Genomic DNA, 23298 nt, shown 5'->3' with positions numbered 1-23298 from the left:
GCTCAAAATGGAAAAGTCTTCTTCAAACACGCTGAGTTTGGTGTAACCTTGAGTTATATATATCTCCTTAATAAAATATTAATATGAGTGTATCTCCTTAATAAAAAATAATGGAAATTTTTAATGAAAAATTAACAGCCAACAGTTTATGAAACTGGAGGAATCAACCAAAGCGAAAAATGCCAGAATTAGCATATGGCAAGAGAATCGTGTTCCACCACAGTGCAAGGCCTCACACAGCTCTCACCTTTAACAACGCATACAAAATTATTGGAGCTTGATTTGGGAAGTGATATCGCATCTGCCATTTAGTTCCAAACACAGCAGAATAAACACAGTAAAAGTAGGAAATCATTTATTGCAAACCTTATAAAACTTCTTGAATGGTAAAAATTTCAGTAATAATGATGACTTCACATTGCACTTGATTGAGATTTTTGCTGATGGGAAAACTAGAAAATGTATGAGCGCGGAATCATGAAGCTACCACAAAGGTCATAGAACAGAACGGAATATATTTGACTGATTAAAGTTCATATTTTGTACAGAATAAATTCAGTTTTATTTCATACTAAAAACCGAAATCACTTTCTTGTCAACCCTATATATATGTATACAGTATAGTATCAATTTTTAAACAAAAAGTTTATAAAATTATTTCTGTGCAAAATATTTCTGAAAAATTAATTAATTAAAAACAAAAAGAGTAGATAATTTTGGTAGTTTTCATGCCATTTTCTTAGAAAGATTGCCAAATTACCTGCATTTATCCAAGTCGGTAAGTATTATCAACAGATGAAAAAAAACATACTTTAGCAATTTCAAATACAAATTTGAATTATTAAATCTGGATTATGTGATACATTAAAAAACTAAAACACTTACATGTTTCTTCAAATTCTTCTGTAGTTTTTTTGCGCTGTTCTTCTTAAAAGCGACTTGTTTTCACTCAAATATATATATATATATATATATATATATATATATATATATATATAAGCATTGCGGAGACTCGACTTCGAGCAGTTCAGCAGCAGCGGCTAAGAAACGTCATTTTCTCGTTGTTCCCTTAGAAAAATATTCAGCAAAATTCTGTATTCTTCCAGAAATTGTACTATTGCTGTTATATTTTAAAACTAAACCGTTTGAACTTGGAATACAAGGAAACGGAACACATACGAAAATGGCGCGTTCTGAAACAATTCTGTGAGCATGGTTGCTGGAAGAATAGTTATGTGCATGGTTGCCAGAATTTGGCACATTCTGAAAACTTGACGACTTCTACAAAGGAGGTTGCGTTAATACCTAAATAGTGAATTCCGAAACATATGATTACATCCAGGGGGGGCCCAAGAGCGATGCGCAGTGCAGGGAGAAAGTTATGCCACATGCGCATGACGTCATGTGGGTGACAGCGTTAGTTCTTGGCGTTTGTTTACTTTCGTTGCATCAACAGTTTGATTTGATTTGTGTTGTTAATTTGCTATTATACCTAGGCGGAAGTGGCAAATTGTGCTATAGCGTTGTGTCAGAATTATACACGTTAATACGTTTTTTGGCGGAAAACACTCTTTACAACCAGATAAAATAACTATTTTTTTTAATGAATTTATGTAATTTTCATACATAAATGTGATGTAATTTTACATTTATTTTTCATTTTACTGCTATTTTACATTTAAATTGAAAAATTTCTCATTTTAAATCATTTTTTATCATAATCTTCATTTTGTGTATGGGACTTACATCGTAGTGAGATATTTAAACTCAGTGTCATGTTTACCAATACTGAGTACCTGAATGATTAGTTAATAAATTCGCGTATGCAACTTCATTTACATGTTTTGGTTACTTTCTTTACATCCCAAACGTAATTCTATGCATTGAAGCAGCGTCTGGGTTAAGCTTTGCGAACTAAGTAAACTGATACATGCCTCACCGTGAGGAAAGAACAATTTCTCGACCACACTATGATGCAAACATCGAATGAGTGAGTGACATATTTCCTTCAGTGTTATTTAACTGATGCATACAGGTATGTGTGATGTAATTTAATTGATATAACTTACACATGCTTGAACCTGAAGGAAAACAAATCTGTGTATAATGCCAGAATACAAATAGCGAAAGAGTAAGTAAGATATTCGGTTCAGTTTTATTTAACTGCTGCATATGTTTTAATTTTGATTCCATATAACTTGTTTTTAATTATAAGAGAAAGAAAAATAATTCAATATTGAACACATATTTCGAGTATAACAAAAGTATTTTAAGAAATAACCTGATAAAAATACATTAGTAATTAAAAATATTTAATTTGTGTACAGGCTGAATTGAAATTAAGATGTGGTGGTGTATTTAATTATGGCAAAGCACACTAGGGCTATCTGCATAATAGGTGTGATGCCTTCGTGGAGGACCTTCTCAGGGAAACTGGCTCGTATACACGTTACGCATGAGGAAAACCACGAAAACACCCATGCAGCCAGCCCATTCGCGGGATTCGGACCGAACTACCAGTGTTCAGCGACTTTACCGCTCGGCCGCTGGTGGGCCGAAACTAAGATGTAGGGCAAGTTTATTATTATTATAATTGTGCGTATATGTGTAAGAAAATGTATTTTAATTGTTCCATTTTTAATGTATGGAAGGAAGAATAGGATGCCAATATCGAAGATTATTTACTATAGCAAATAATCACGTCAGGATAAATGTTATATAGAAATCTTGTTGAGTGTAAGGGATTATAAGAGTACTTTTAGATTATACTGAAAATATACGCACTTCTGCTAAAATCTGAAGTGAATCAGTATGAAGTGACTTTTCACTTTAGAAAGAATGAGATAAGTATACTATTTAAAAGTATAATGACGGATATTAAGAAATTTGTAGAATTTTGTAGTATTTAAATATGAATTTGTTAAGTCAAATCTTTTTATATATATTTTTGCTTGAGATATGTAATTTAAACTGAAATCACGATCATATATTTCTCATGGAATGTCAAAGTTCATTTGTATTAAAAAAAGTGCATGAGCAATGAAAATAAATAGAATAATACTTTTTGATTATGTTTTTACCATGGTCTTAGCAGTTATGCCATCATGTGTTCTGTTCAACAAGATTTATTTAGTGCAAACAATACTACGAAAAAATATTGAAAAATACCTTGTTTTACAATATTTATTTCCCTTAATTAACTTAAATATCGTTTTTCATTTTCTAATGCTTTCCTTTACGAAAAGAATTTAATGTTTACAATTATTTTCAGCATTCGTACGAATTCTGTGCATAAAATAAACATTTTCTCAGGTGTTCAGGTTCTTCAGGTGTATCTACCACATATAAAATGATCATTTTGCTTTAGTTTACATTTTTTCCATTACCAAAATCATGTAGCAGACGCGTCGGCCGATGCGTCTTGTCTCCCGGGTGACGTCACTACCAGCAACCAATGGCACGCTTTTTCCGTTCCTGGCCTAACCTTAGTATATTAAAGAACCTTGGATTACATCTAATGTCGAGCAGCATCCGTTTCCTTTCTGTTTTGCCTTAAACAGAGCTTTCAACATTTTGGGTGAGAGCATGCGTTGTTGAATCAACAAAATTGAAACTGCGATTTACAGTAAATGGTTGCAGACAGCCTTTTCAGGCTCATATGTTCCATAGGTTAGCCCAAGAATCTGATAATACTATCGATCATTCCACTAAGTCTACAGTCGTCGATATCAGCGTGTTTTCTTCTCGATTTAAAACCTAAACAAAAAGCACTCGCCACTTTCACTCCATAACCCGCTGAATATCCACTGTTGTGGAACTACCCTGCTGGCATTTTGTTTGGCCGTACGAACAAACTCTTGATAATTTAAACATTTTTCCAGGCCCACCTATTCGTTCTTTAGGTGTTCGAAATAAATCTAATGAACAAACTTCTTTTATGATTCCCCTTCCAGTTAATAGTGGTATTTTTGCTCCTGTTGAGCTGTTTATTGCACCAATTAAGCGACTTTAGTTCCTCTGTCGCACAGTAGATATTTCATCTACTGTTGTTCTCTGTAGATATTTCTCTACTGTTCTCTGTACATAAATGTAGCGCTGTTAGGAATTGTGTTCTGGAACCACTAAACCAGTTGCTGCTTATGCTTACTTGTCTGACGTAGTCAGCCCAAGCCCACGAAACTCATCGTGGCAAGGAGCGCTAAATTGCGCCTGTCGTTGGCAATTAGCCTTGAGCACCTTTCAGGTAACAGTGCTATTTAGCTCATTTCCGCCCACAATTTTGATGGGGAGCACCCCAAGGGGGGCGGATCCGAGGGTCTCTCACTGCTCTTCCCTTCCACCAAACAAGGCGAGAGGACTTTCGGCTCGCCGCATTACTAAACGAGTTGTCTGATAGAATGCTCGTATTTTGTTTACAACTTATCATATTACATCTCCGTATACCTTTCGTTTACATATAATTTTATTTCGTGGCCATTTACACGCATTCCATTCCGAGTGAATACGTCTTTTTCCTGGAAAAACGATACGACAATTGAAAAAGACTACTACACTATCAAATTCGGCAAATACAAGTCGAAGGGGAAAGTATCGTTTTTTACATAAATGTTTAGACTGAAAAAAGATTACTGTGATTTCAAGAGATTTTATATAATTTGGCGGCTTATCGCGTGGTCTTTGAACATCGAATAGAACCTAAATTTTTGACAGATGAGACCATGAACTTGAAATTGCGCATAGTTAAATTCATTTTCAATAAGGCAATGAAACTCCCGTTTCAGAGCTGTAAAATCAGTTTTCGAAATTACATTAGTTTGGTATTATAAACATTAATTTTAGACTAGGGCACTTTAAACTACTAGAAGGGGGCGGCAATTTAAACATAAGAATCTGCTTTTTCCTCCAAACTATTCAAAAGATTGTGAAAAACTCTGGACTTGTAATTTACCGGCATTTCTGATGAGACACTGAAACTTACTTTACGCTAATATGCGTCCTAGTTTTTTTTTTTTTTTTTTTCTTTACGAAAACAAGAAAATTGCTCTCAGTCTGAGTATGAATTTAATACTTTCTAGTCCCATCTTCAAGTATTCTGTACGAGTAATCGATACAAAATCCCAAACAGTTATAAAACGGTGCTCTGTATATAAATGAATCGCACATGTTTTGCAATGAAAGCATAAATTTTCAGCTCTACACATTTGTATTTCTCAGCCTCACCTTTAGCTATCGATCAGGCAGACTATATATAAGTGTAGACAAACTGTAAATAAGTGAATAACGCAAGTGACTACTATGAATATCGCAAGCAATATTACATAGTAGCTTTGCAAATATGTGAACAGCACATATGATGTATATTAATATACCCATTTGATATTGTTCAGATCTAGTAAGCTACCGCTGACTCCTAGAGCAAATGTTCTATGTAAACTCAGAATCACTATGCATAGCACATTGCTAAAATCCTAATTCATTAAAGTCTTGACAGAGTTTCTTTAGTAATCACTGTCACAAGTATCCAACTTTCGAAGTTTTTTACAAATTCCTCCAAAAGCATTAATATTCCATTAAGATTTTTGACTGGGCCTAGCGATTCTAGAATTATAGAATGGACTCCAGACTCTAGACTTACAGAATGGTCCACCAATGGAGTACAAATGCTGATTGTTATCTACCAGGCAGCATAGCAACTCAACTGTTGGTAAGTAAGTTTGTAAGGATTTTTAAGTTTTAGTAACGTTTATTTTATTTTAAAACTTTGCTATCCTCTCTTATTTTCAGTTTCCGGCCAGAATAAACGCGATCAGATTTAGTTATGCAAATTGAGCTTACAAACTGTTAAGTATTTAAGTTGCGGCTTTTAGTCAAGAAAGAGAGAGAGAGACTTCTCGCTACCTTACCTCGCGCGCGCTTTTCAGTCAGTTCTTGCCTGCCTTTAAGGCCAGAACTTGGTTCTCTTTGATACTTGAAGACGTATTGTAGTTTCCCGCATTCTACTCACTTAATACGTTAAAGTTTAAAAGGCCAATCTTCATGTGACTAGTCACTGTAAAATATCTAAATTTAGCTCTTATTTAGCTTTAGTTAGTTGTAGTTCTTATTTTTACGTTTCAGACCATAAGTCTTTGTATCCCGAACTGCGGGAACAGCCATAAATTGTGAAGAATAAAGGGTAATTAAACCCGTTCCATTTGTGTTGTATCTTCTACATTTGCACGAACATAGTTTAAAGTAAATTCCCTGTCCTGTTCAGGACTCCAATATGTTTGCAGAAGCTATTAGAAGAAATAGTAGTCCTGATAAGTTGAGTATTTATCATTGTTTCCAGATAAATAACATACGATAGACTTGCTAAACTTCATTTACAGGTATGTAGGTTCAACTCTTAGAAGAATATATGTAAGTATGCGAGTAAACAGAATTTTGAATTTCTGCATATCATAAATATTTAACATGTGATTACTCTAAGTCTTCATACTAGCAGCCGTCAAGCAACAATATATGCGGCGGATAGATGCATAGTTATTTTGAACCTATCTTTTTAGAAACTCAATATTGAAATGGTCCCACTCTGTCACTGTTTTCTATCATCCCAAGCTCAATCCGAAGCAAGCAGTAGCGAGATGAAATAGCGCTTAGCCCTAGCGTCCGTATTAAATCTCCCATTTTGTTGCCGAGATATTATTCCGCTTTCGAGAAAAACATACGAATTTTTTGCTCCCCTCAAAGCGGCGTTAGACGTCTGAAAAGAAAAAGAATTCTTCCTTTTTTGAATAACTGAGCCTATCACTAGCGGCGATATCACTGCAAAGAAGAGAGTGTTTTAAGTAGGTAGAAGGAAAAGGGATCTGTCAGTGACGGCTGAGCTTATTCTTAAAAGTATGGATTACTGTGTGCTTTGTCAAAAACAATTTTGATAGCACGGCTTGCCTAGAAAGTAGAATTCGCGCATGTTTAATGAAAAATTTCTCAAAATTCCGAGGCATCTGGGAGTTAGAAGGGTCTGATGTGAATTTCGTGTGATTCTGAATATTTCATGCTGCATGATCTCAGTAATAAGATAGATGCAATAGAAAGCTGAATTCCGTTAAGGAGAACGTAAAGCGAAAAATAAAAGTTGTTTTGCGCTCCCTTTATCTGCAACCTCCCGCTTATTTACATTTTATATTTTTTCTTTTAAAAAAATTCAATTTTAATGTGTTTAAGGGAAAGCTCTTCAAAGTGTCAGTCGCTCTGAAATTAAATTTCTAATATAATGATTTTTTTTTCACTGAAACTAATAAAATGTCTTTTAACTAAAAGAGAAGAATAAATACAAAATGGAAAATTTTCTTTACTTGGACTTTTCTTAAAGTACTAAGTAGAAGAATCGCAAAATCATAGCAATACAATGCGAATATTAAACTCAGTTTCAGTTTTAGACGAAATCTTCCCCGAAAAACATATCTTCATTCTCTACTTCCTTGTACGAATTAAAGCAGGTATTGAGTATTGTAATCGCGAAAATTTTCGAGTATCATATTTCTAAGAATATATCCATTTTGACCGCTATCGAATGCAATTTAACGATGCTTTTGCCCGACATCTGAAAGTAAGGACATAATGAAGGACTCCTTTTCACAAAAAAGGGTTGCAAAAAGGATTTAAAATGGATTCAGAAGAGAGCTTTTCGTGACGTATGTACGTATATACATATGTATATATGTATGTATCTAGCATAGACGCAATCTACACAAAAACGAGTGGCCTCAGAACGTTGAAATTTTGTATACAGGACAGTTATAACATGCAGTTGTGCACATTTCTTTTTAGTTGCAATCGGCAGCCCAAAAGTACACTGGTGTGCAAAAATTAAGGACGAGACGGTTTTTTCAATATAACTTTGTACAAAAGCTTTCCAAATCAACACATTTAATACCGTAAGATCCTCAATACGTAAGGACATGAGTAATGTAAGCAACACTTACTAAAAGAGAAATCAGAGGAATAAAAAGAAGCTTTATTGAAAATGTAGCATGGAGCGCAATGCGACTGAAGGCCGAAACATCCCTGTGATGGGTGTCCAGCAAGACACATCCGGTCTTTAATAGGGGATATGATCTCCCCTGACTGATAGGCAGGTTTCACAGCGTCAGCCCATGCTGAGAATGAGGGTGTCAATGAGTTGTTGAGGCATTGCTGCCCATTCGTCTTGCAGCGCCAATCGAAGCTCCGGAATCGTTACTGGTGGTAAGGTACGAGCTACCAAGCGTCTGCCTAGAAAATCCCATACATGCTCGATGGGATTGAGATCCGGAGATCGTGCCGGCCAATCCATACGTTCAATATCCTCACTCTCTAAGAGCTGTTCGGAAGCTACTGTGCGATGACATGGTGCATTGTCGTCCATGAAAAGTAACTGCGGACCCGTAGCGCCTCTAAAAAGACGCACATATGGAAGAAGAATCTCGTTACAATAACGGGTCCCGTTAACTGAACTTGCGTCGAAGATGTGAAGGTCTGTACGACTACCAAGCATGATGCCTCCCCAAACGAGAACACCGCCACCTCCATACCTGTCCCTTTCAATGATGTACGAGGGATGATTGCGGCTTCCCCGCTCTCTCCAGATAAGTATGCGATGAGAATCGCTACTCAGACTGAATCTGCTCTCATCTGTAAAGAGTACTCGTCCCCATTCATTGTCTCTCCAATTCCGGTGTTCCCGGCACCACAGAGAACGCTTTCTCCGATGGGCAGGCGTTAGAAGTACACACCTTACAGGGCGTCGTGCAAACAGACCACCACCGTGCAGTCTTCTGGCCACGGTAAAACGCGATATCGGTCGTCCAGTCGCCAGTGTCGTGTGTCTAGCGATTTCTCCCGCTGTCTGCCGCCTGTTTCTTCTGGCCTGTAAGGCAATATACCGGTCATCTACGGGTGTAGTTCCTCGTGGACGACCAGTACTAAACCCCCGGATAGCTGTTCCTGTAGTTTGAAATTGTCTCCAAAGTCGTGAAACGATGCTGTGAGCAATTCCGAACTCTGCAGCCACTCTTGTCACACTGCGGCTTTCCTCCAACTTCCCAATGATTCGATCTCGGGTAAAAGCATCCAGATGTCGTCTAACAGATTGATTATCCGCCATTTCTCGCTGGGGCAGCAACTCGGTGTGATTTTAACTGCTATACGGCGTGCAATCTCTTTGCCAGAAATACTGATCTTACACCGATAACATGCTTTATACTACTCAGACACTCCCCCATTACGTCTAGCTGCATATCTGCGCATGTGCTACCGTACATCACCTTACTTAATCTCCTGATTGGTCTTTCTGTCCGCTCTGCTTCTTCGTTCAGCTGATATGCTAATTTTTCGACTTCGTCCTTAATTTTTGCACACCAGTGTATATAAATATATACATATAAACACACCCACCCACCCACTTCTACTCGGCTCGGTGAGCTCAGTTTTTTTTTTCTTTTTCTTTTTTTTTTTCCTTTTTTTTTTTTTTCCCTTGTATGTTGGTAAATTGTACATATTTTGCTTTAAAAGCGATTGAATTATGTTATTATTATCTTCCGTTTAAGGTTTTTATGCCTTTAATTAATCTGCATGCAATAGTTGTAGATTTATCAACATTTTAAAAGTTGTTTAAGTGCGGCTTTTACCATAGCAGCCATATTTGTTTTCATTTTGGAAATTAGCAAAATAGTGAATTAAGTCAGTTTCAGTTTCTTTAGTGTCTTTTTGTCAAGTGGCACCAAAAGTAAACTTTCAGTTTTGTGCACCGAAAAATTTGCCTTTTCACCCACTGGCTGGTTTGCTGGGTTTTCCATATAAACTATAATTTTAATTGTAAAAATTGCTTTTTAATTGTTTTAACTGCATTTTGTGTTTTATGTTTTTTGTTTTTCAATTTTTGATAAAGATATTTTGAGATTTTATGTATTTTTGCCTTGCCGCGAAGTGAGAACTAAATTAATTGAATGATAAATACATCTCTAATGAAAGTCGAAAGAATAAGTTTAAATGAAACGCAGCAAAAATGCGTATAATTTAACATTCCATGCAAGGAAGTCATGCGGTTGTTCACATCAGATTTTTACTATTTCAGTACTTTCTTTACTTCCTTGTGCGAAGTAAATGAAGTATTGTAACCGCGAAAAATTTCCAGTATCATATTTGAACGAAACTATCCGTTTTGACCGGTCTCGATTCCATTTGAACGAATTTTTTGTATGACCCTAGGGAGACCCAGAGCACTATATTTTCAAGTGCCAGCTTACAAAAGTGCTACACTGCAAAGAAAGGTGACAAATTACGCCCGAGTACTTTAAATGCTTACTAACGATCCCTCAATTACAACAAAAGGTTTCCTTGATTATGAAGAAACTTTTCTCATATAAAGGAGAAGACATATATCAAGATGTTATCACATCTTATTTCATAACTTGCAAAAATATTGCAAGATTTCAGAAATATTGCAAACGTCTGAAACAGGCTAAATATGGTATGAATTGTTTTTACAAAATGATCACATTAAGAATTTAGACTGTATTAAGAGATGGGGGGGGGAAATCTTGTAAAGATTAAATCATTAATTAAAAAAATATATACGACTTTATTAGATATATTAGTGCAAATGTAAGTATTATGTGATTTTCTAATACATATTTTCTGTATTTATGATACATAAATTACAAAAAAATGTAAGACTTCAGATGATGCAATCCTGTGTAACAAGTTAAAAAATGAAAGGAAATGTATTAATAAGATAATTTGCCTTAGGAATACAACAAAGTACAATGAGATGAAAAAAAAAAAAAATTCTTCACCAATTAGTTTCTTAAAAAGATGTTTAATGTAATTCGATGTAACTAGATATACTAATGTAAATATATTGTTTGTATGAAATACAATGTACAATGTCCCGTGTACAATGAAAGTTTGTATGATGTATGTTCGAAGTAGTTATGTTATATTAATCTGCCATAATCCAACTTTTGTTAATAGGTTAATTTCTTTGTAATAATTGTATACTGTGTCTTTGTAATTGTATATTCAATACGTAAGTCTAATATTAATGTAAAGTTTCTATGTAAATGTCTTGTTAGGCTGGCACCCGATGCGGGCCAACCGAAAGCCCAGAGGGTACTGTAGTGTGGCGGAGCAATGCCTGGTCACTGACGAAGTTCTGGTGCTTCGTCCACTTTTCCCTGTTCCTGTACGTACGATCAAAATAAAGGTGGTGTGGTGTATTTAATTATGGCAAAGCACACTAGGGCTATCTACCTAAGAGGGCGGATGCCTTTGTGGAGGACTTTCTAAGGGAAACTGGCTCATATACACGTTACACATGAGGAAAACCACGAAAACGCCCATGCAGCCAGCCCGTTCGCGGGATTCGAACATCGGAGCGAACTACCAGTGTTCAGCGACTTTACCGCTCGGCCGCTGGTGGACCAATCAGAAGAAAGGATTCTTTACTTTAAGACGGTTTGTAAAATGGATTCAGAATGGATTTTTTCGTGACGTCTGTGCTTATATCTCAAAAATAATTAGCCGTAGAACATTGAAATTTCGTTTATGGGACTGCTGTAACGTGTGCTTGTGAACTTGCTATTTTTATTAAAATTCGGAACATTAAACTACGTACTTTTAATCGCTGGTGGTATTTTATACACTTCAAAGAACAGAAGTGCTTTAAATGACGAAATTATTCATGTTTTTGGAAATATCAAATTTGAAAAATTAACATTTTTCTAGAAATAGCGAAATTTAATTTTTAATGCGTTCCCCCGATTCCTATACTTACATTTGGGAACGTTTTATACTCGTTATGAGAAATTAAACTTATAAGAAGTTTGCTTCCTGCTCCACAAAAAATGACAGGGGTATTTAATTTCAAAATTTAAAATTTTGATGTCCTTTTCAACTTGCTTTGAGAGAGCAGTTAAGGCAGAATAATTAGAGGACATAAGTTTAAATGAAGTTCTGCCAAAAAATATATATATAATTTAATAGGCCACACAAGGAAGTCATGTGGAGTTCACATCAGAATTTTTTTTTTTTTTTAATATTTAAACGCGAGCGGTCTGTAGACCGATACCGATATTTCAGAACTTACAGACACCTTGGGATCGGCACTCTGATGTTGTGTCCTTTCTCCTCAGCACCATTACGACTGCCACGACAACGGTGATGACGACTACTACAACTATAGCACACACAATGGGAACGAACACGGCTGGATCTCGGAGAATGTTGAAAGCACTGGAAGCTGTGGACGATGTTGATGCAAGTGGGGGGACGGTTGCTAGAAAACAAAAATCACGTATTAGTCTTCATATACTTTTAACCGTAAAAAGCATTTTTAAAAATCTGATAACAGAAATATGTATATTACATCCATTTTAAAGTCTAGAATCTCAAAATAAAAAATGTGAACTTTTTAAAGATATGAAATCTTTATACATTGCTCCTAAATATGAGTTTATTAGCTGGATAGAAGTATTCATCAGGATCGCTTTTATCCTTTTATTTACCAAAACTAACCAAACTTTAAAAAAAAATCTTTTCATTTACTACTGAGCGAATTTTAATTGCTTGGAAGCACAAAACACTGACGATTTTGTTCCTTCTTCCAAATTAAAAATTAGCGAATCAGCATTGGAGGTTTTGACTATTAAACCGGTCTCAGTAATACCATTTTTACTGCCTTGTACGAAGTAAAGGAAGTATTGTAATCGTCAAAAAATTCGGGCATCATATTTCATAGAAAATATGCATTTTGAAGCTTTCGAATGCAATTTAACGATATTTTACGTGACATTTGAACGTAAGGTCAGGATAAAGGACTCCTTTTCCCAAAACGGATTGCAAAATGGATTTAAAATGGGTTTTCAGAAGAGATTTTTTTCGTGACGTCCGTCCGTACTTACGTACGTATGTTTGTATGTAGTATCTCGCATAACTGAAAAACAATTAACCTCAGAACATTAAATTTTTTTATATATGTCTGCTATAACATGCAGTTGTACCCCTCGCCTTTTGGTTGCAATCGGCAGAGGCTAATTATTCCATTTACCGCTGTTTGTAGTTCTTATTGTTCTTTTAATATGATGTTTTTGTTATATTTTATCCTAGTATGTTTTAAGATTGCTTACACTTTATTCTACATACATATTAACTTTTAAATTTCAATCAAGTTAAGCATTCATCTTTAGCTATTTTTCTTTATTAATATTTCTTACATATTATGTTTTTACATTTTGTATTACAACTGGATCTTTACTTTGTGTTTATACTTTTTTGCAAAGGAACGAAGCATCACTTTAACTCATAGGCTATACCTTGAAGAATTACTTTTTAATTTTATTTCAAATTTTGCAGCTCAATGCGCAAAATTCTTGACCTCAAAGGTCCTTTTGTTTAGTTCATAAGCTATTCTTACCTTGTAAATACGCACACACACATATATATATATGTGTATATATAATTAAAGAAAGAAGAACAAACTATAAAAGACCTATATGGTCAAACACTTTGCGCATTGAACTGCAAAATTTTGAAAAAAGTTATAAGAAAATTTCTAGTTCATACGCCAAAATGTTGCTTAGATACTGTGGTTCCGTTGACAATATTAACATAAGTAAAATAAAGTGCAAAGAAATGTGTAAATATAAAAAATTAAATAAACAATATAAATACTTGAATATTTATAAATAAAATTTAATACTAATTGTAAGCAATATGCTGATCAAAGTAAGGCATATTTCAAACATTAGAATTAAAGTGTGATAAAAGACTTAAGCAAAAATACAAAAACAAAGAAGCGGTAAATGGCAGATTAGCCCAATTCGAATCTCATTAAGGCTCTTCAGGGGAAATTATTTTAATGATTTTCGAATCCAGCTAACTCTATATCGCGTTTCGCAGAAACAGACAATTGAAACTGTATACGAAATTACTTTTTTAAAATTAAGTGAATAAACTTAGCCATAAACTTTAGTTTCAATTCTCTGTTCCAAATTCCCGACTCGTCCACTTGAGGACATACATTAAGGTGTAATAATAACTATACATAATGGACTGGTAATGCCAATGTACAAAATAAAATAAATAGCAATTTGCTATTAGTCAAAATATATATATATATATAAAAATGTTGTATGATCTTAAATTCACTAAGTTCGTAAACGTTATTATAAGTTTTTTTCTTTAGTAAATAAATTATATATATATATATATACACTTTGCTTCTCGGCTCGGTGAGCTAAAGTATTTATAATACTTATATGCTGTTAAATTGCTCATTTTTTGCCTTAAAAATGGTTGAATTATGTTGACCTTATGGTGCGGTTAGAAATTTTATGCTTTTAATTAATCTGTATGCAATAGTTATAGCATTATCAATAAGTTGTTCAATTGCTAAGCCTAACATACAGCCATATTTGTCTACATTTAAAACTTAGCAGAGCAGTGAATTAAATGCCACTCGGAAAAAACATTCAAAGTGCAGTTTCTGCACCTTCAGTGTCTTTTTACCGAGCGGGACCAAACGTAAACTTTCAGTTTAGTGCACTAAAAAATCTGCCGTGTTTTCCGCTGGGCCGAATTGCTTGTTTTTGCATAGAAACTCTTTTTTTTTTTAACTGTAAAGGTTTTTTAACAGTTTTTCACTGTATTTGGTGTTTTATGTTTTTTTCTATTTTTTTTTTTTTTTTTTTTTTTTTTTTCAAATTTTAATGAATATATTTTGAGGTTTTATGTATTTTTGCCTTGTCGCGAAGTGACAACTAAATTAATTGACTGAGCAATATATTTCTAATAAAATTCGAGAAAATAAGTAAATGAAATGCAGTCAAAACCTGCATATAATTTAACAGGTCCGTATAAGGAAGTCATGTGGCCCGCATCAGAATTTTTTAACAATAGAAGCGTAAACTCTGTTAAATTCAGTATATTAAGAATCAGAGAATAATAATCGTAAAGCATATGCACGTGCTATTAAACTTAGAAGAAAAGTTTTTCTATTTTGAAAATTCCTGATTAGCTGTTTCCAAATTTTAAAACATTTGATGTAAAAATCTCGCAGGGAAGATTCCAATTATTTCTAATAAGGGGGAAGAACATTATTAAATACTACGAAATTTCTTTACTTAAATAACAGCAAAAATTGCGTAAGTGACATAAATTAATTAATGAAAGATGAGCACCTAATATGCTAACACTCACAAAGCATTACACATGCTTAAAAGTATGCAAATCGAAACTAAATATGATAGGAATTACAAAAAGCAATTGACTAACGCCTGGCTGTTTCCGATTATTTCAGAACTTCGTAATATCTTCACCGGACTGTTTCTTAATTTTTTGCTGTAAGAAATACAGTATAAAAGATCACCTGGAATAAATAAAACATTAAAAATTGACCTTGAGTAAATAAAACATTCGAAATTGATCTGTTGTGAGTTTTTGAATTCATTGACCTTGTTCTTGGTACCTGCTTTATTGGTTTAAATACGATGCGTTGGATTAACATGTCACTCCTAACGGATAATGTTGATTCATGCATTTCCTTTATGGCAGCTTCTGTGTTGAAAATTGGCTCCATTCAGCATAGTTTTCGACGGTGGTTTGTAGTTGACCCACAGCTAACAATGTGTGAACTTGTCAGATTAAACCCAATTATGTTTTTAAAATTAGATTAAAAAAAGGAAAAATTTCTTTCTGCGTAGATTTTGGAACTAAATGTTTTAGATTTCGACGGCAATCATAGATTAAACCTGTTACTCAGAAGCTAAAAAATATGCTTTTTATCACATTTTATCCCAAAGTGGCATTAGACCAAAAGGTCCATTAGTCTCAAAACGGCATTTTGTGTCGTTGCACTTTATGCGTTGATTCAGTTTTCAGATTGTTGCCACCAAATATTATCGCCATGGTTTATATTTCAAGAAACTAAATAATGAAGAATCTGCATGAATGCATGAATGTTTCTCGCATTGTGGAAAAACAACGGTACTTAAAGCTTTCCAATTTTGAATATCGTAGTTCTCCAACCGCACGTGGGCACTTGGAACTCCAACCGCACGTGGGCACGTGGGCCATACTGGTCTGTCATACCATGACAAACAAGATTTACATGGGAACTTGTGTCCGAAAATCAGATCAGCGACCGCTAGAGGGCAACGTTCGCAAGCGTACAGGGAAAGAAAGTAGGGATGTCGCTGCAGGTGTTAATATGACTTTTATTAAAGAACATGGTTAAATAATAGATGCTCAAAATTCCTTTCATTTGCCACAATGCATGCTTCGCAAAGTCGACGCATGGATTCACAAACCCGTTCAAAATGGGAAGGTGAGTCACGAATACGTGCCGCCACTTCCAAGATCCTGGCTACGAGATCCATGTCCGATGTTCTTGTCGTATCGGTCTATCCATAAACTTCATCTATTCTCACATGTAAAAAAGAAATCCAGAAAAGTAAGGTGGCCATGCGACTGGTCCTCCTTTGCCAATCCAGCGATCAGAATATGTCTTATTGATGTATTTCCGCACAGTGAAGGTGCACCATCATGTTGAATCTAGATGTTTCGGAATGTAGCTGTTGGAATTTCAGCCATTAGATCTAGCAACACTCTATCCACAGTGTCACACAAAATGTCCATAAACAGCTGAGTTAGTAAACCGATTCATCTTTCTCCTGCAACGTCCTCGCCTCAAATTATTATACTTCCTACTCTCCCATAATCCTTCGAATCTTACCGTCTAGCGGACGCCGTTTGCAGTTTCGGACACGAGTTTCTATGTAAATGTTTTTTGTCATGGTATAGCATACCAGCCTGTTAAATTTGGCTACGACCTTTTGAGACACCCTGTACAGCTATCATGCTTTCGCTTGGAATAGAAAGGAAACCTAAAACCTTTCACTTTCTAACTGGATATGCGCTTGAACACTGCACCACAACGACACGTGGAAGAAGTGTCTTTCGCCCCCAAGACCTTGCAAACAGCCTCTACAAGCAACACTGTTACGGGAGTGGGATTGAGTGCCTCAATGACTCCCAAACTGCTTCATTTCCAAGCAAGTATAACATGACTCTTGTATTTTATATATTGTTTTATTATTGTATCATTTTTTATGTGTACAAAATACTTCTACAGTAAATGTCTAGAAGCTTATGACATTTCTGATCAAGAAATTTAAACCGTCCCAGAAATTCTAGTAAAAAACTAGATTTCCCGATTTGGAGTGCTTCTTATTTATTTGACCATGGAAAGAACTTCACGCATGCTATATTGAAGTGACTGTATAGAATCCTCAGTATGCAAATGACTCAAGCATTCACAGTCGGATTAGCATTAGTAAGACATTTAATCCAGCAATATTGGGCCACTTAGTAGGCCTATTAACAAAAGCTGCCATTATTTCTGATAAAATACCGGCATACTATCCATGATAACACTGAATTTTCTTCATTTAAATTGCTAAAATAACTCAGCTAGGATGTGAGATTCGTGTAGGAGTTCTCCTGACAGACCCTGACGACAATTTTTATCGCAATGCTGTCAACACTTAGCTATTTCTCATCAACTTGGTGACATGTCGGAATTTTGAGAAAACCTAGTTCCCAATTTTCAAGAGCGATTTTTTTCGAAGCTTTCAGAGGTCCGTTGAAACATTAAATAAATTCGCTTTCGACAACCGCCAGTCATTTTTGGAACTTCTAGTGACTCCTTTTTAAGAGAGTGTAGCAGAATTGCGTTTTAGAGTTTATTCTCTGAGTTATACCAGGAATTTACGGTATTTCTCATGTGCTAAGGAGACTATGGTTAATACCTGGGCTCTTCTCGACTTTTTTATACCTATTTGTTTTGTTGTGCATATTATTAATTACAATAAATTGTCAACTTCTTTCTGGGGCGGGATTATTTTAACGAACGAACATCCAACCTTGAACCTTGTTGTGAACCATCGTTCACAACAATATTTTTACATTATATCAGATTATGTCGATTATGTCAGCTTATATGCATACCAAATTTCATTAAAATATATCCATCAATTCTAGAAATAATCCGGCAAATGTGAAAATTCCTTTAATTGTGAACAACCATATATACATACACATGAAGATTTTTCACCAATTTTATAATTTATACATTTTGATTTCAAATGTTGACACTCAGTTAAGATTTTCTCCATTTCGGTTTCCTTTACCATTTACAGAATTTTTTTTTCTCGGTTAAAATGAGTTATATGAAGTCCAATAACTCAAGTTTATTTTAGTTCAAGCGAACGAACTGAAGTAAATTCAAAGTATATTTGCTAAGAATATGGAATCATATGAATACTTTTATGGTTCTAAGCTACGCTTACATCCTGTAATAAAGATCAGACGTATATATTTTACATTAATATATTACATTAAAACTGGTTTAGATGGTTTAAAACTGGTTGTATTACATTAAAACAGTTTTAAAAGTGGTTTTACATTAATTTAATATATTACAATAAAACTGGTTTAGATATGGATACTAGATGAATTATAAAAACAAAATACAAAACAAAAATCGATCAAATTTAAAACTTAACAGAGTTAAATAAGGCTTTTACCTACGTTAGAATAGTACCATTCTACATTTTTAAATCGAATGCGAGATCTTGTACCTTCATTGTAATCCTGCTTGGAAGGTATTAAATTAAAGTTTCTCGTTCACCAGATTTAATTTCTACGTTGTTGTGATGAAGTAATCCGATCTTTTCGTTTGGCATGTGAAGTCTTTTGTAACGGCCTTAGAATAAGCAGGCAAAATGTGCGCTATTTGTTTCGGTTTGGTTTGGTTTATGAAATTCCGGGAAAGCCTCGAGAGCTATCAACCCAAGGGGAGGGTGGCCTTCATGGAGGACGTTCTACGGGAAACTGGCTCGTATACACAATCCACATGGAGAAAACCACGAAACCGACCATGCAGCCAGCCCGTTTGCGAGAATAGAACCTCGGGAGCAAACTACCAGTGTATAGCGCTAGTGGACCTTGACGAACGAATTCTTAATTCGCAATCTTTTTTATGCCGATAAAATTATTTGTATCGTCTTTGTGATACTTCTAGCCTTTTTATTGGATATTCTGGTCTTGGAAAAACTTTCAGTATTTTAAGTTGTTGCTTCATTCCATAATCATGTATTTAAATTAAAGTTGCTGATACGAACTAAGACGGGGACTCTACAGAGCATATTAATGGACAAAACAGAAAATTTCTGGATAAACTTCAATTCTAGGCAAACGTCTTCATAATATTTAAGGGCATTCAAATCATAATGCAAATGGTGAAATATGTGCATAAAAGTAGAACTGTTTTGAAAAAAAAAAAAAAAAAAAAAAAGAATAAAGATCAGATTTCATTTAAAAATTTTAAATTCTGATTCGCATAGGCGATTTATTAATCACCATAAAATTTAGGTTAGATAGTTTGCATCTCACCGCGCGATTCGCCTATGCATCTGGCCTTGCGATTCTTCTAAGCATCTTTGCCCTTGCCATGTCGCATTATGATATGCATCACTTATACTTGACAAAGATCTAAGCCGTAGGAAGAGAGGGCATTGCACAATTTTTTTAAACTTTGCATGCTGATGTTTATCTTTAATTAGAAACCTTTGAAATACGAGGATATCAGTTTGTGAATATTTGGTGTAATTATCCTCAGTATCCTATGAGAAACAACAAACTTATCTCCAGGCATTCCAAAGGTTTCTAATTAAAGGTAAATAACATTATTTAAAGTTTCAAAACGTTACGCAATGACTCTCTTTCTACGGCTTAAACCTTTGTCAAGTATAAATTCTCATACAGAATAAATTTAACGAAATTTTACATCCTGTGAATATGCTCAAAAGGTACCCACTTATCGCCTTAATAAATTGTAATAACCTTTTATAACTGTAATAATCCCGTGGACAACTCTTCAGTATTATTATTTTAATTCATTATAACATCGTGTCCCCAGTGATCATTATATTTATTGGATCTAGTGTATAATTGGGTGCCACTTCGATTGGCAACAAGTTTTGTTCAATTTTGATAATGAAAGCCCTTTTCTGGTTACCATGACAGTTTTGACTTGGTTTTAGCTTCCTGATTTTTTTTAAGTGAAAGTAGATCGATGTGTACATAAGATAAGAGTGCTACTTAATTTAAAAGAATATGATGGCAGATTTAAGATTCACATGTTCATAAGCTTTGGTCCTGAGGTTTCTTTCGTGCTCACACTTGTGAGAGTTATGTTCTAAGAGAGAACTCGCAGACATTTTTTTTTCTTCAATATTAATTCAAAACTCATAAAGTAAATGAGATAAACAATTTTATAGAACCCTTTTATTAATAATGTGAAATATACACCGCAAATACAAATAGAATTTATAGGTAATCCCCTCGGTAATTAAAAAGTGTGATTAGTAAAATTTTCCTTGTCTTTATAAAATCAAACGCAAGAAGAGAGATTTTGAACTTTTTCACGAGATGTCAGGAACAAATACAGAAACAATATCTTGTTTTGTGAGATACGGTTAGGTATTCACTAAAAATCAAACGCTTAAGAAACTTTATAAATCTCGTAAAATTATTATTTTGAGCTTGTGAGGATCAATTTATTTATTTTAACTAACAGCTAATTTAAAGCAAGTTTCCTTTCATTCTCGTTTTCACAATCACTTTCCTACCAAAATGTTAATTAGATAGTGTGCATGTGTTCAAATTAAAGAAGAAAGAAGTGCTACTTAAGTGAAGCTTTTGAAAGGTGGTTTTAGAGCGATTTACTCCTGTCTGAAGGCGATGTTCCTATTTTGATTTACTAGAAATTTGATTCGTGACGTTAAGTGCTTCTAGGCATTAGGCTTGTTTCCGCCGGCTTCTACGTGTCAGAGCCTTCCTGCGCTTTAATTTATCCTGTGAACTGTTAGCCTCGTTAAATTATATTTTATTTTAATTTCAACATTACCTGTTAGAGTTAAACCAAAAGTGATGGCTTTATGTAAACCCAAGTCAAGCTGTCTTTTTCGTAGTTGTGATTAATTAAAGGGAATTTTACACCTTCTGACCTAGTTTGTTGTTGTCAAGACCTGGGGATACTTACCCATACAGTTTTTTGAGAACTCGTTAGTTTATGACACCCAAAACGATCGAGATTCTATGAGCTGAATTTAAGTGTAAATATCCTCAAATCCTGTTAATACACTCAACCTGTCAATACCTTCAGAGTGGTCTGTCAATTTGGACGTCTTGTATTTAAATTATTAAAGCAAACAGAGAAATATTAATTAAAGTTTTTATTCGTAAGAACATTATAAAATGATTAATTTTGCATTTGGTGCTCCTCTTACCACCACCAGCGAAACCGCTTCCATGAGATTCTGCATTTTATTTTTAAAACAAAATTTAAAGTTATGTGTCTAGCATTCATATTTTCAAACACTGGATAATCATAAATATTGAATTAATTTCCTTTCTCAAATTATCTCATTGTGAAAATTATGAGTATTGTAAAAATACGCCAGATTTAAAATTCAGAATTAAAACAATATTATATCATTTCTAAAACATTAATTTGATAATTCATGATATAAACTTAAGTTTTCAAATTTTGAAATTTAATTTTGCTAACGAAGACCTGAGAATTGAATTAGTACATTAAATTTGATATCTGAGAGTATCTGATTCGATTTTAGAATTATATATCTCTTTAAAAACTACATACACATTATATATTTAAATAAAGAGATTCTTATGCTAAAATTTTACGAAAAGTGTTAAAAATCTGAAATTAAAGAGACTTTAGAATTTCAGCAATGTGCCTTTCCAAGTCTTTCTCGACTGGAAAATTCTGATTTTTTACTTTTAGTCGCCTGAAGGTTATTCTAGCTGTCAAGAAGTTTTCACCGGTAAACACTACTACTTGCCAGTGGGAATTCTAGCGAAAAAGTAAAGGAAACGGAATTCTAGCTGAAGGAAAAATTTAGAAGTTATATTCAAAGAGTATGAAATTCTTAAAGAATTTAATTCCTTTTGGAATTTGATCGGAGTGTTCTTTGTCAGAGTAGAAAATTCTGTCGTGGTTAACTGGTTAAAAGAGTTTCTTTTAATCAATGCAAATAAGTAACTGAAAGCTTACATTAATGATATATGGTTGAAGTGCTAATTTTAAATTTCATGTTAATTTTATTCGTATGAAATCTAGAATTCTATACATAATCAATTTTAAATATAATCTTAATATAATATAAAAATAAGAAAAAATATTAATTTTCTTACTTTATATTTCATATAATATCGTGAATTCTAATGGCCGTAAAACTAAATTTTACTTATACTTAATGATGTTTAAAATAATAATAATATTTTCAAAAAATGCATGTACTTTCTGTCCAAGCAAATTACAAGATTATGCCACAAAAGCCGTTGTTAATTCCGAAGTGCTGTGGAAAATAGGATTGCAAGAATTTGCCAGGGCAGTGAGATTCATTATTTAAACGCGATGCTTTTTACTTTAACGCTGTATCTAATTCTTTACTTAAATTTTCATTATTTAAATGCTTTTTAAAAAATTTATCAATTTTCAATTCAAAAAGCTAATTAATTTATTTCCTCTTCTAGATGTTTTTTATGATGCAATTGCATATTTATTTACAAATAGAATATTGACATTTTATGAAAATTTATTTTATTTTATAAATACTATGTATATCATTAATATGTTTCATAAAAAATTTCTATATACATGTTATAATAAAATCAGAAAAATTGGTCAAGAAATTGTATTTTAGGTTGTAGAGACACTATCGGAACTCGAACCACGAACCTCTCGAATACGCTCCGAGTGTGCTGACCACTCCACTATGAAGGCATGCTAAGAAGCCTATCAAAAATACCTTATGAACTTTTAGAAAATCTTCAGAAGGTTCTCAAAATGGAGCACTTTTATATTGCACATTGTGACGAGATAATGTACTGGATGAACTTTGTTTCAAGCATGTACGTATGACACTTTTTCCACCATCCTTATGCATTTTTTTTTTTTTTTTTTTTTTTTTTTTTAAATTCCAAACCATTTTCTATTTTTCTCTCCCAGTTGCAATAACTGACTCTGATTACAAAGTTACACTACCTTTTTATGTGTAGTTACTCTGGACATTGCTGACAACCTGAGTGTTTTGTGAGTAGAAGGGTTCTCACATATCGATAAAATTTTTCTTATTCTTAATAGAGTTGGCATAATTAAGGCCCCTAGAACTGTGCAAGACTGTATTA

General features: G+C 34.0%; 1 protein-coding gene across 5 annotated transcripts in view; it reads right to left on the bottom strand.

The window, feature by feature from the left end:
* LOC118192095 (cell adhesion molecule Dscam1-like) overlaps positions 1-23298 on the bottom strand; it is a 1228438-nt gene that overhangs the window by 215167 nt on the left and 989973 nt on the right. For 4 of the 5 annotated variants that reach the window (XM_085823258.1, XM_085823260.1, XM_085823262.1 and 1 more), the window contains exon 21: positions 12113-12301. In XM_085823258.1, the coding sequence (XP_085679384.1) occupies positions 12113-12301 (189 nt within the window). The remainder of the gene's footprint in view (positions 1-12112; positions 12302-23298) is intronic. The other variant, XM_085823259.1, reaches the window with a different exon arrangement.

Source organism: Stegodyphus dumicola, chromosome 9, assembly GCF_044657685.1.
Source record: "Stegodyphus dumicola isolate Sdum_Otavi_A_Nest chromosome 9, ASM4465768v1".
In the NCBI taxonomy this organism is placed as follows: domain Eukaryota; kingdom Metazoa; phylum Arthropoda; class Arachnida; order Araneae; family Eresidae; genus Stegodyphus; species Stegodyphus dumicola.
This window is presented reverse-complemented; position numbering and strand designations above follow the sequence as displayed.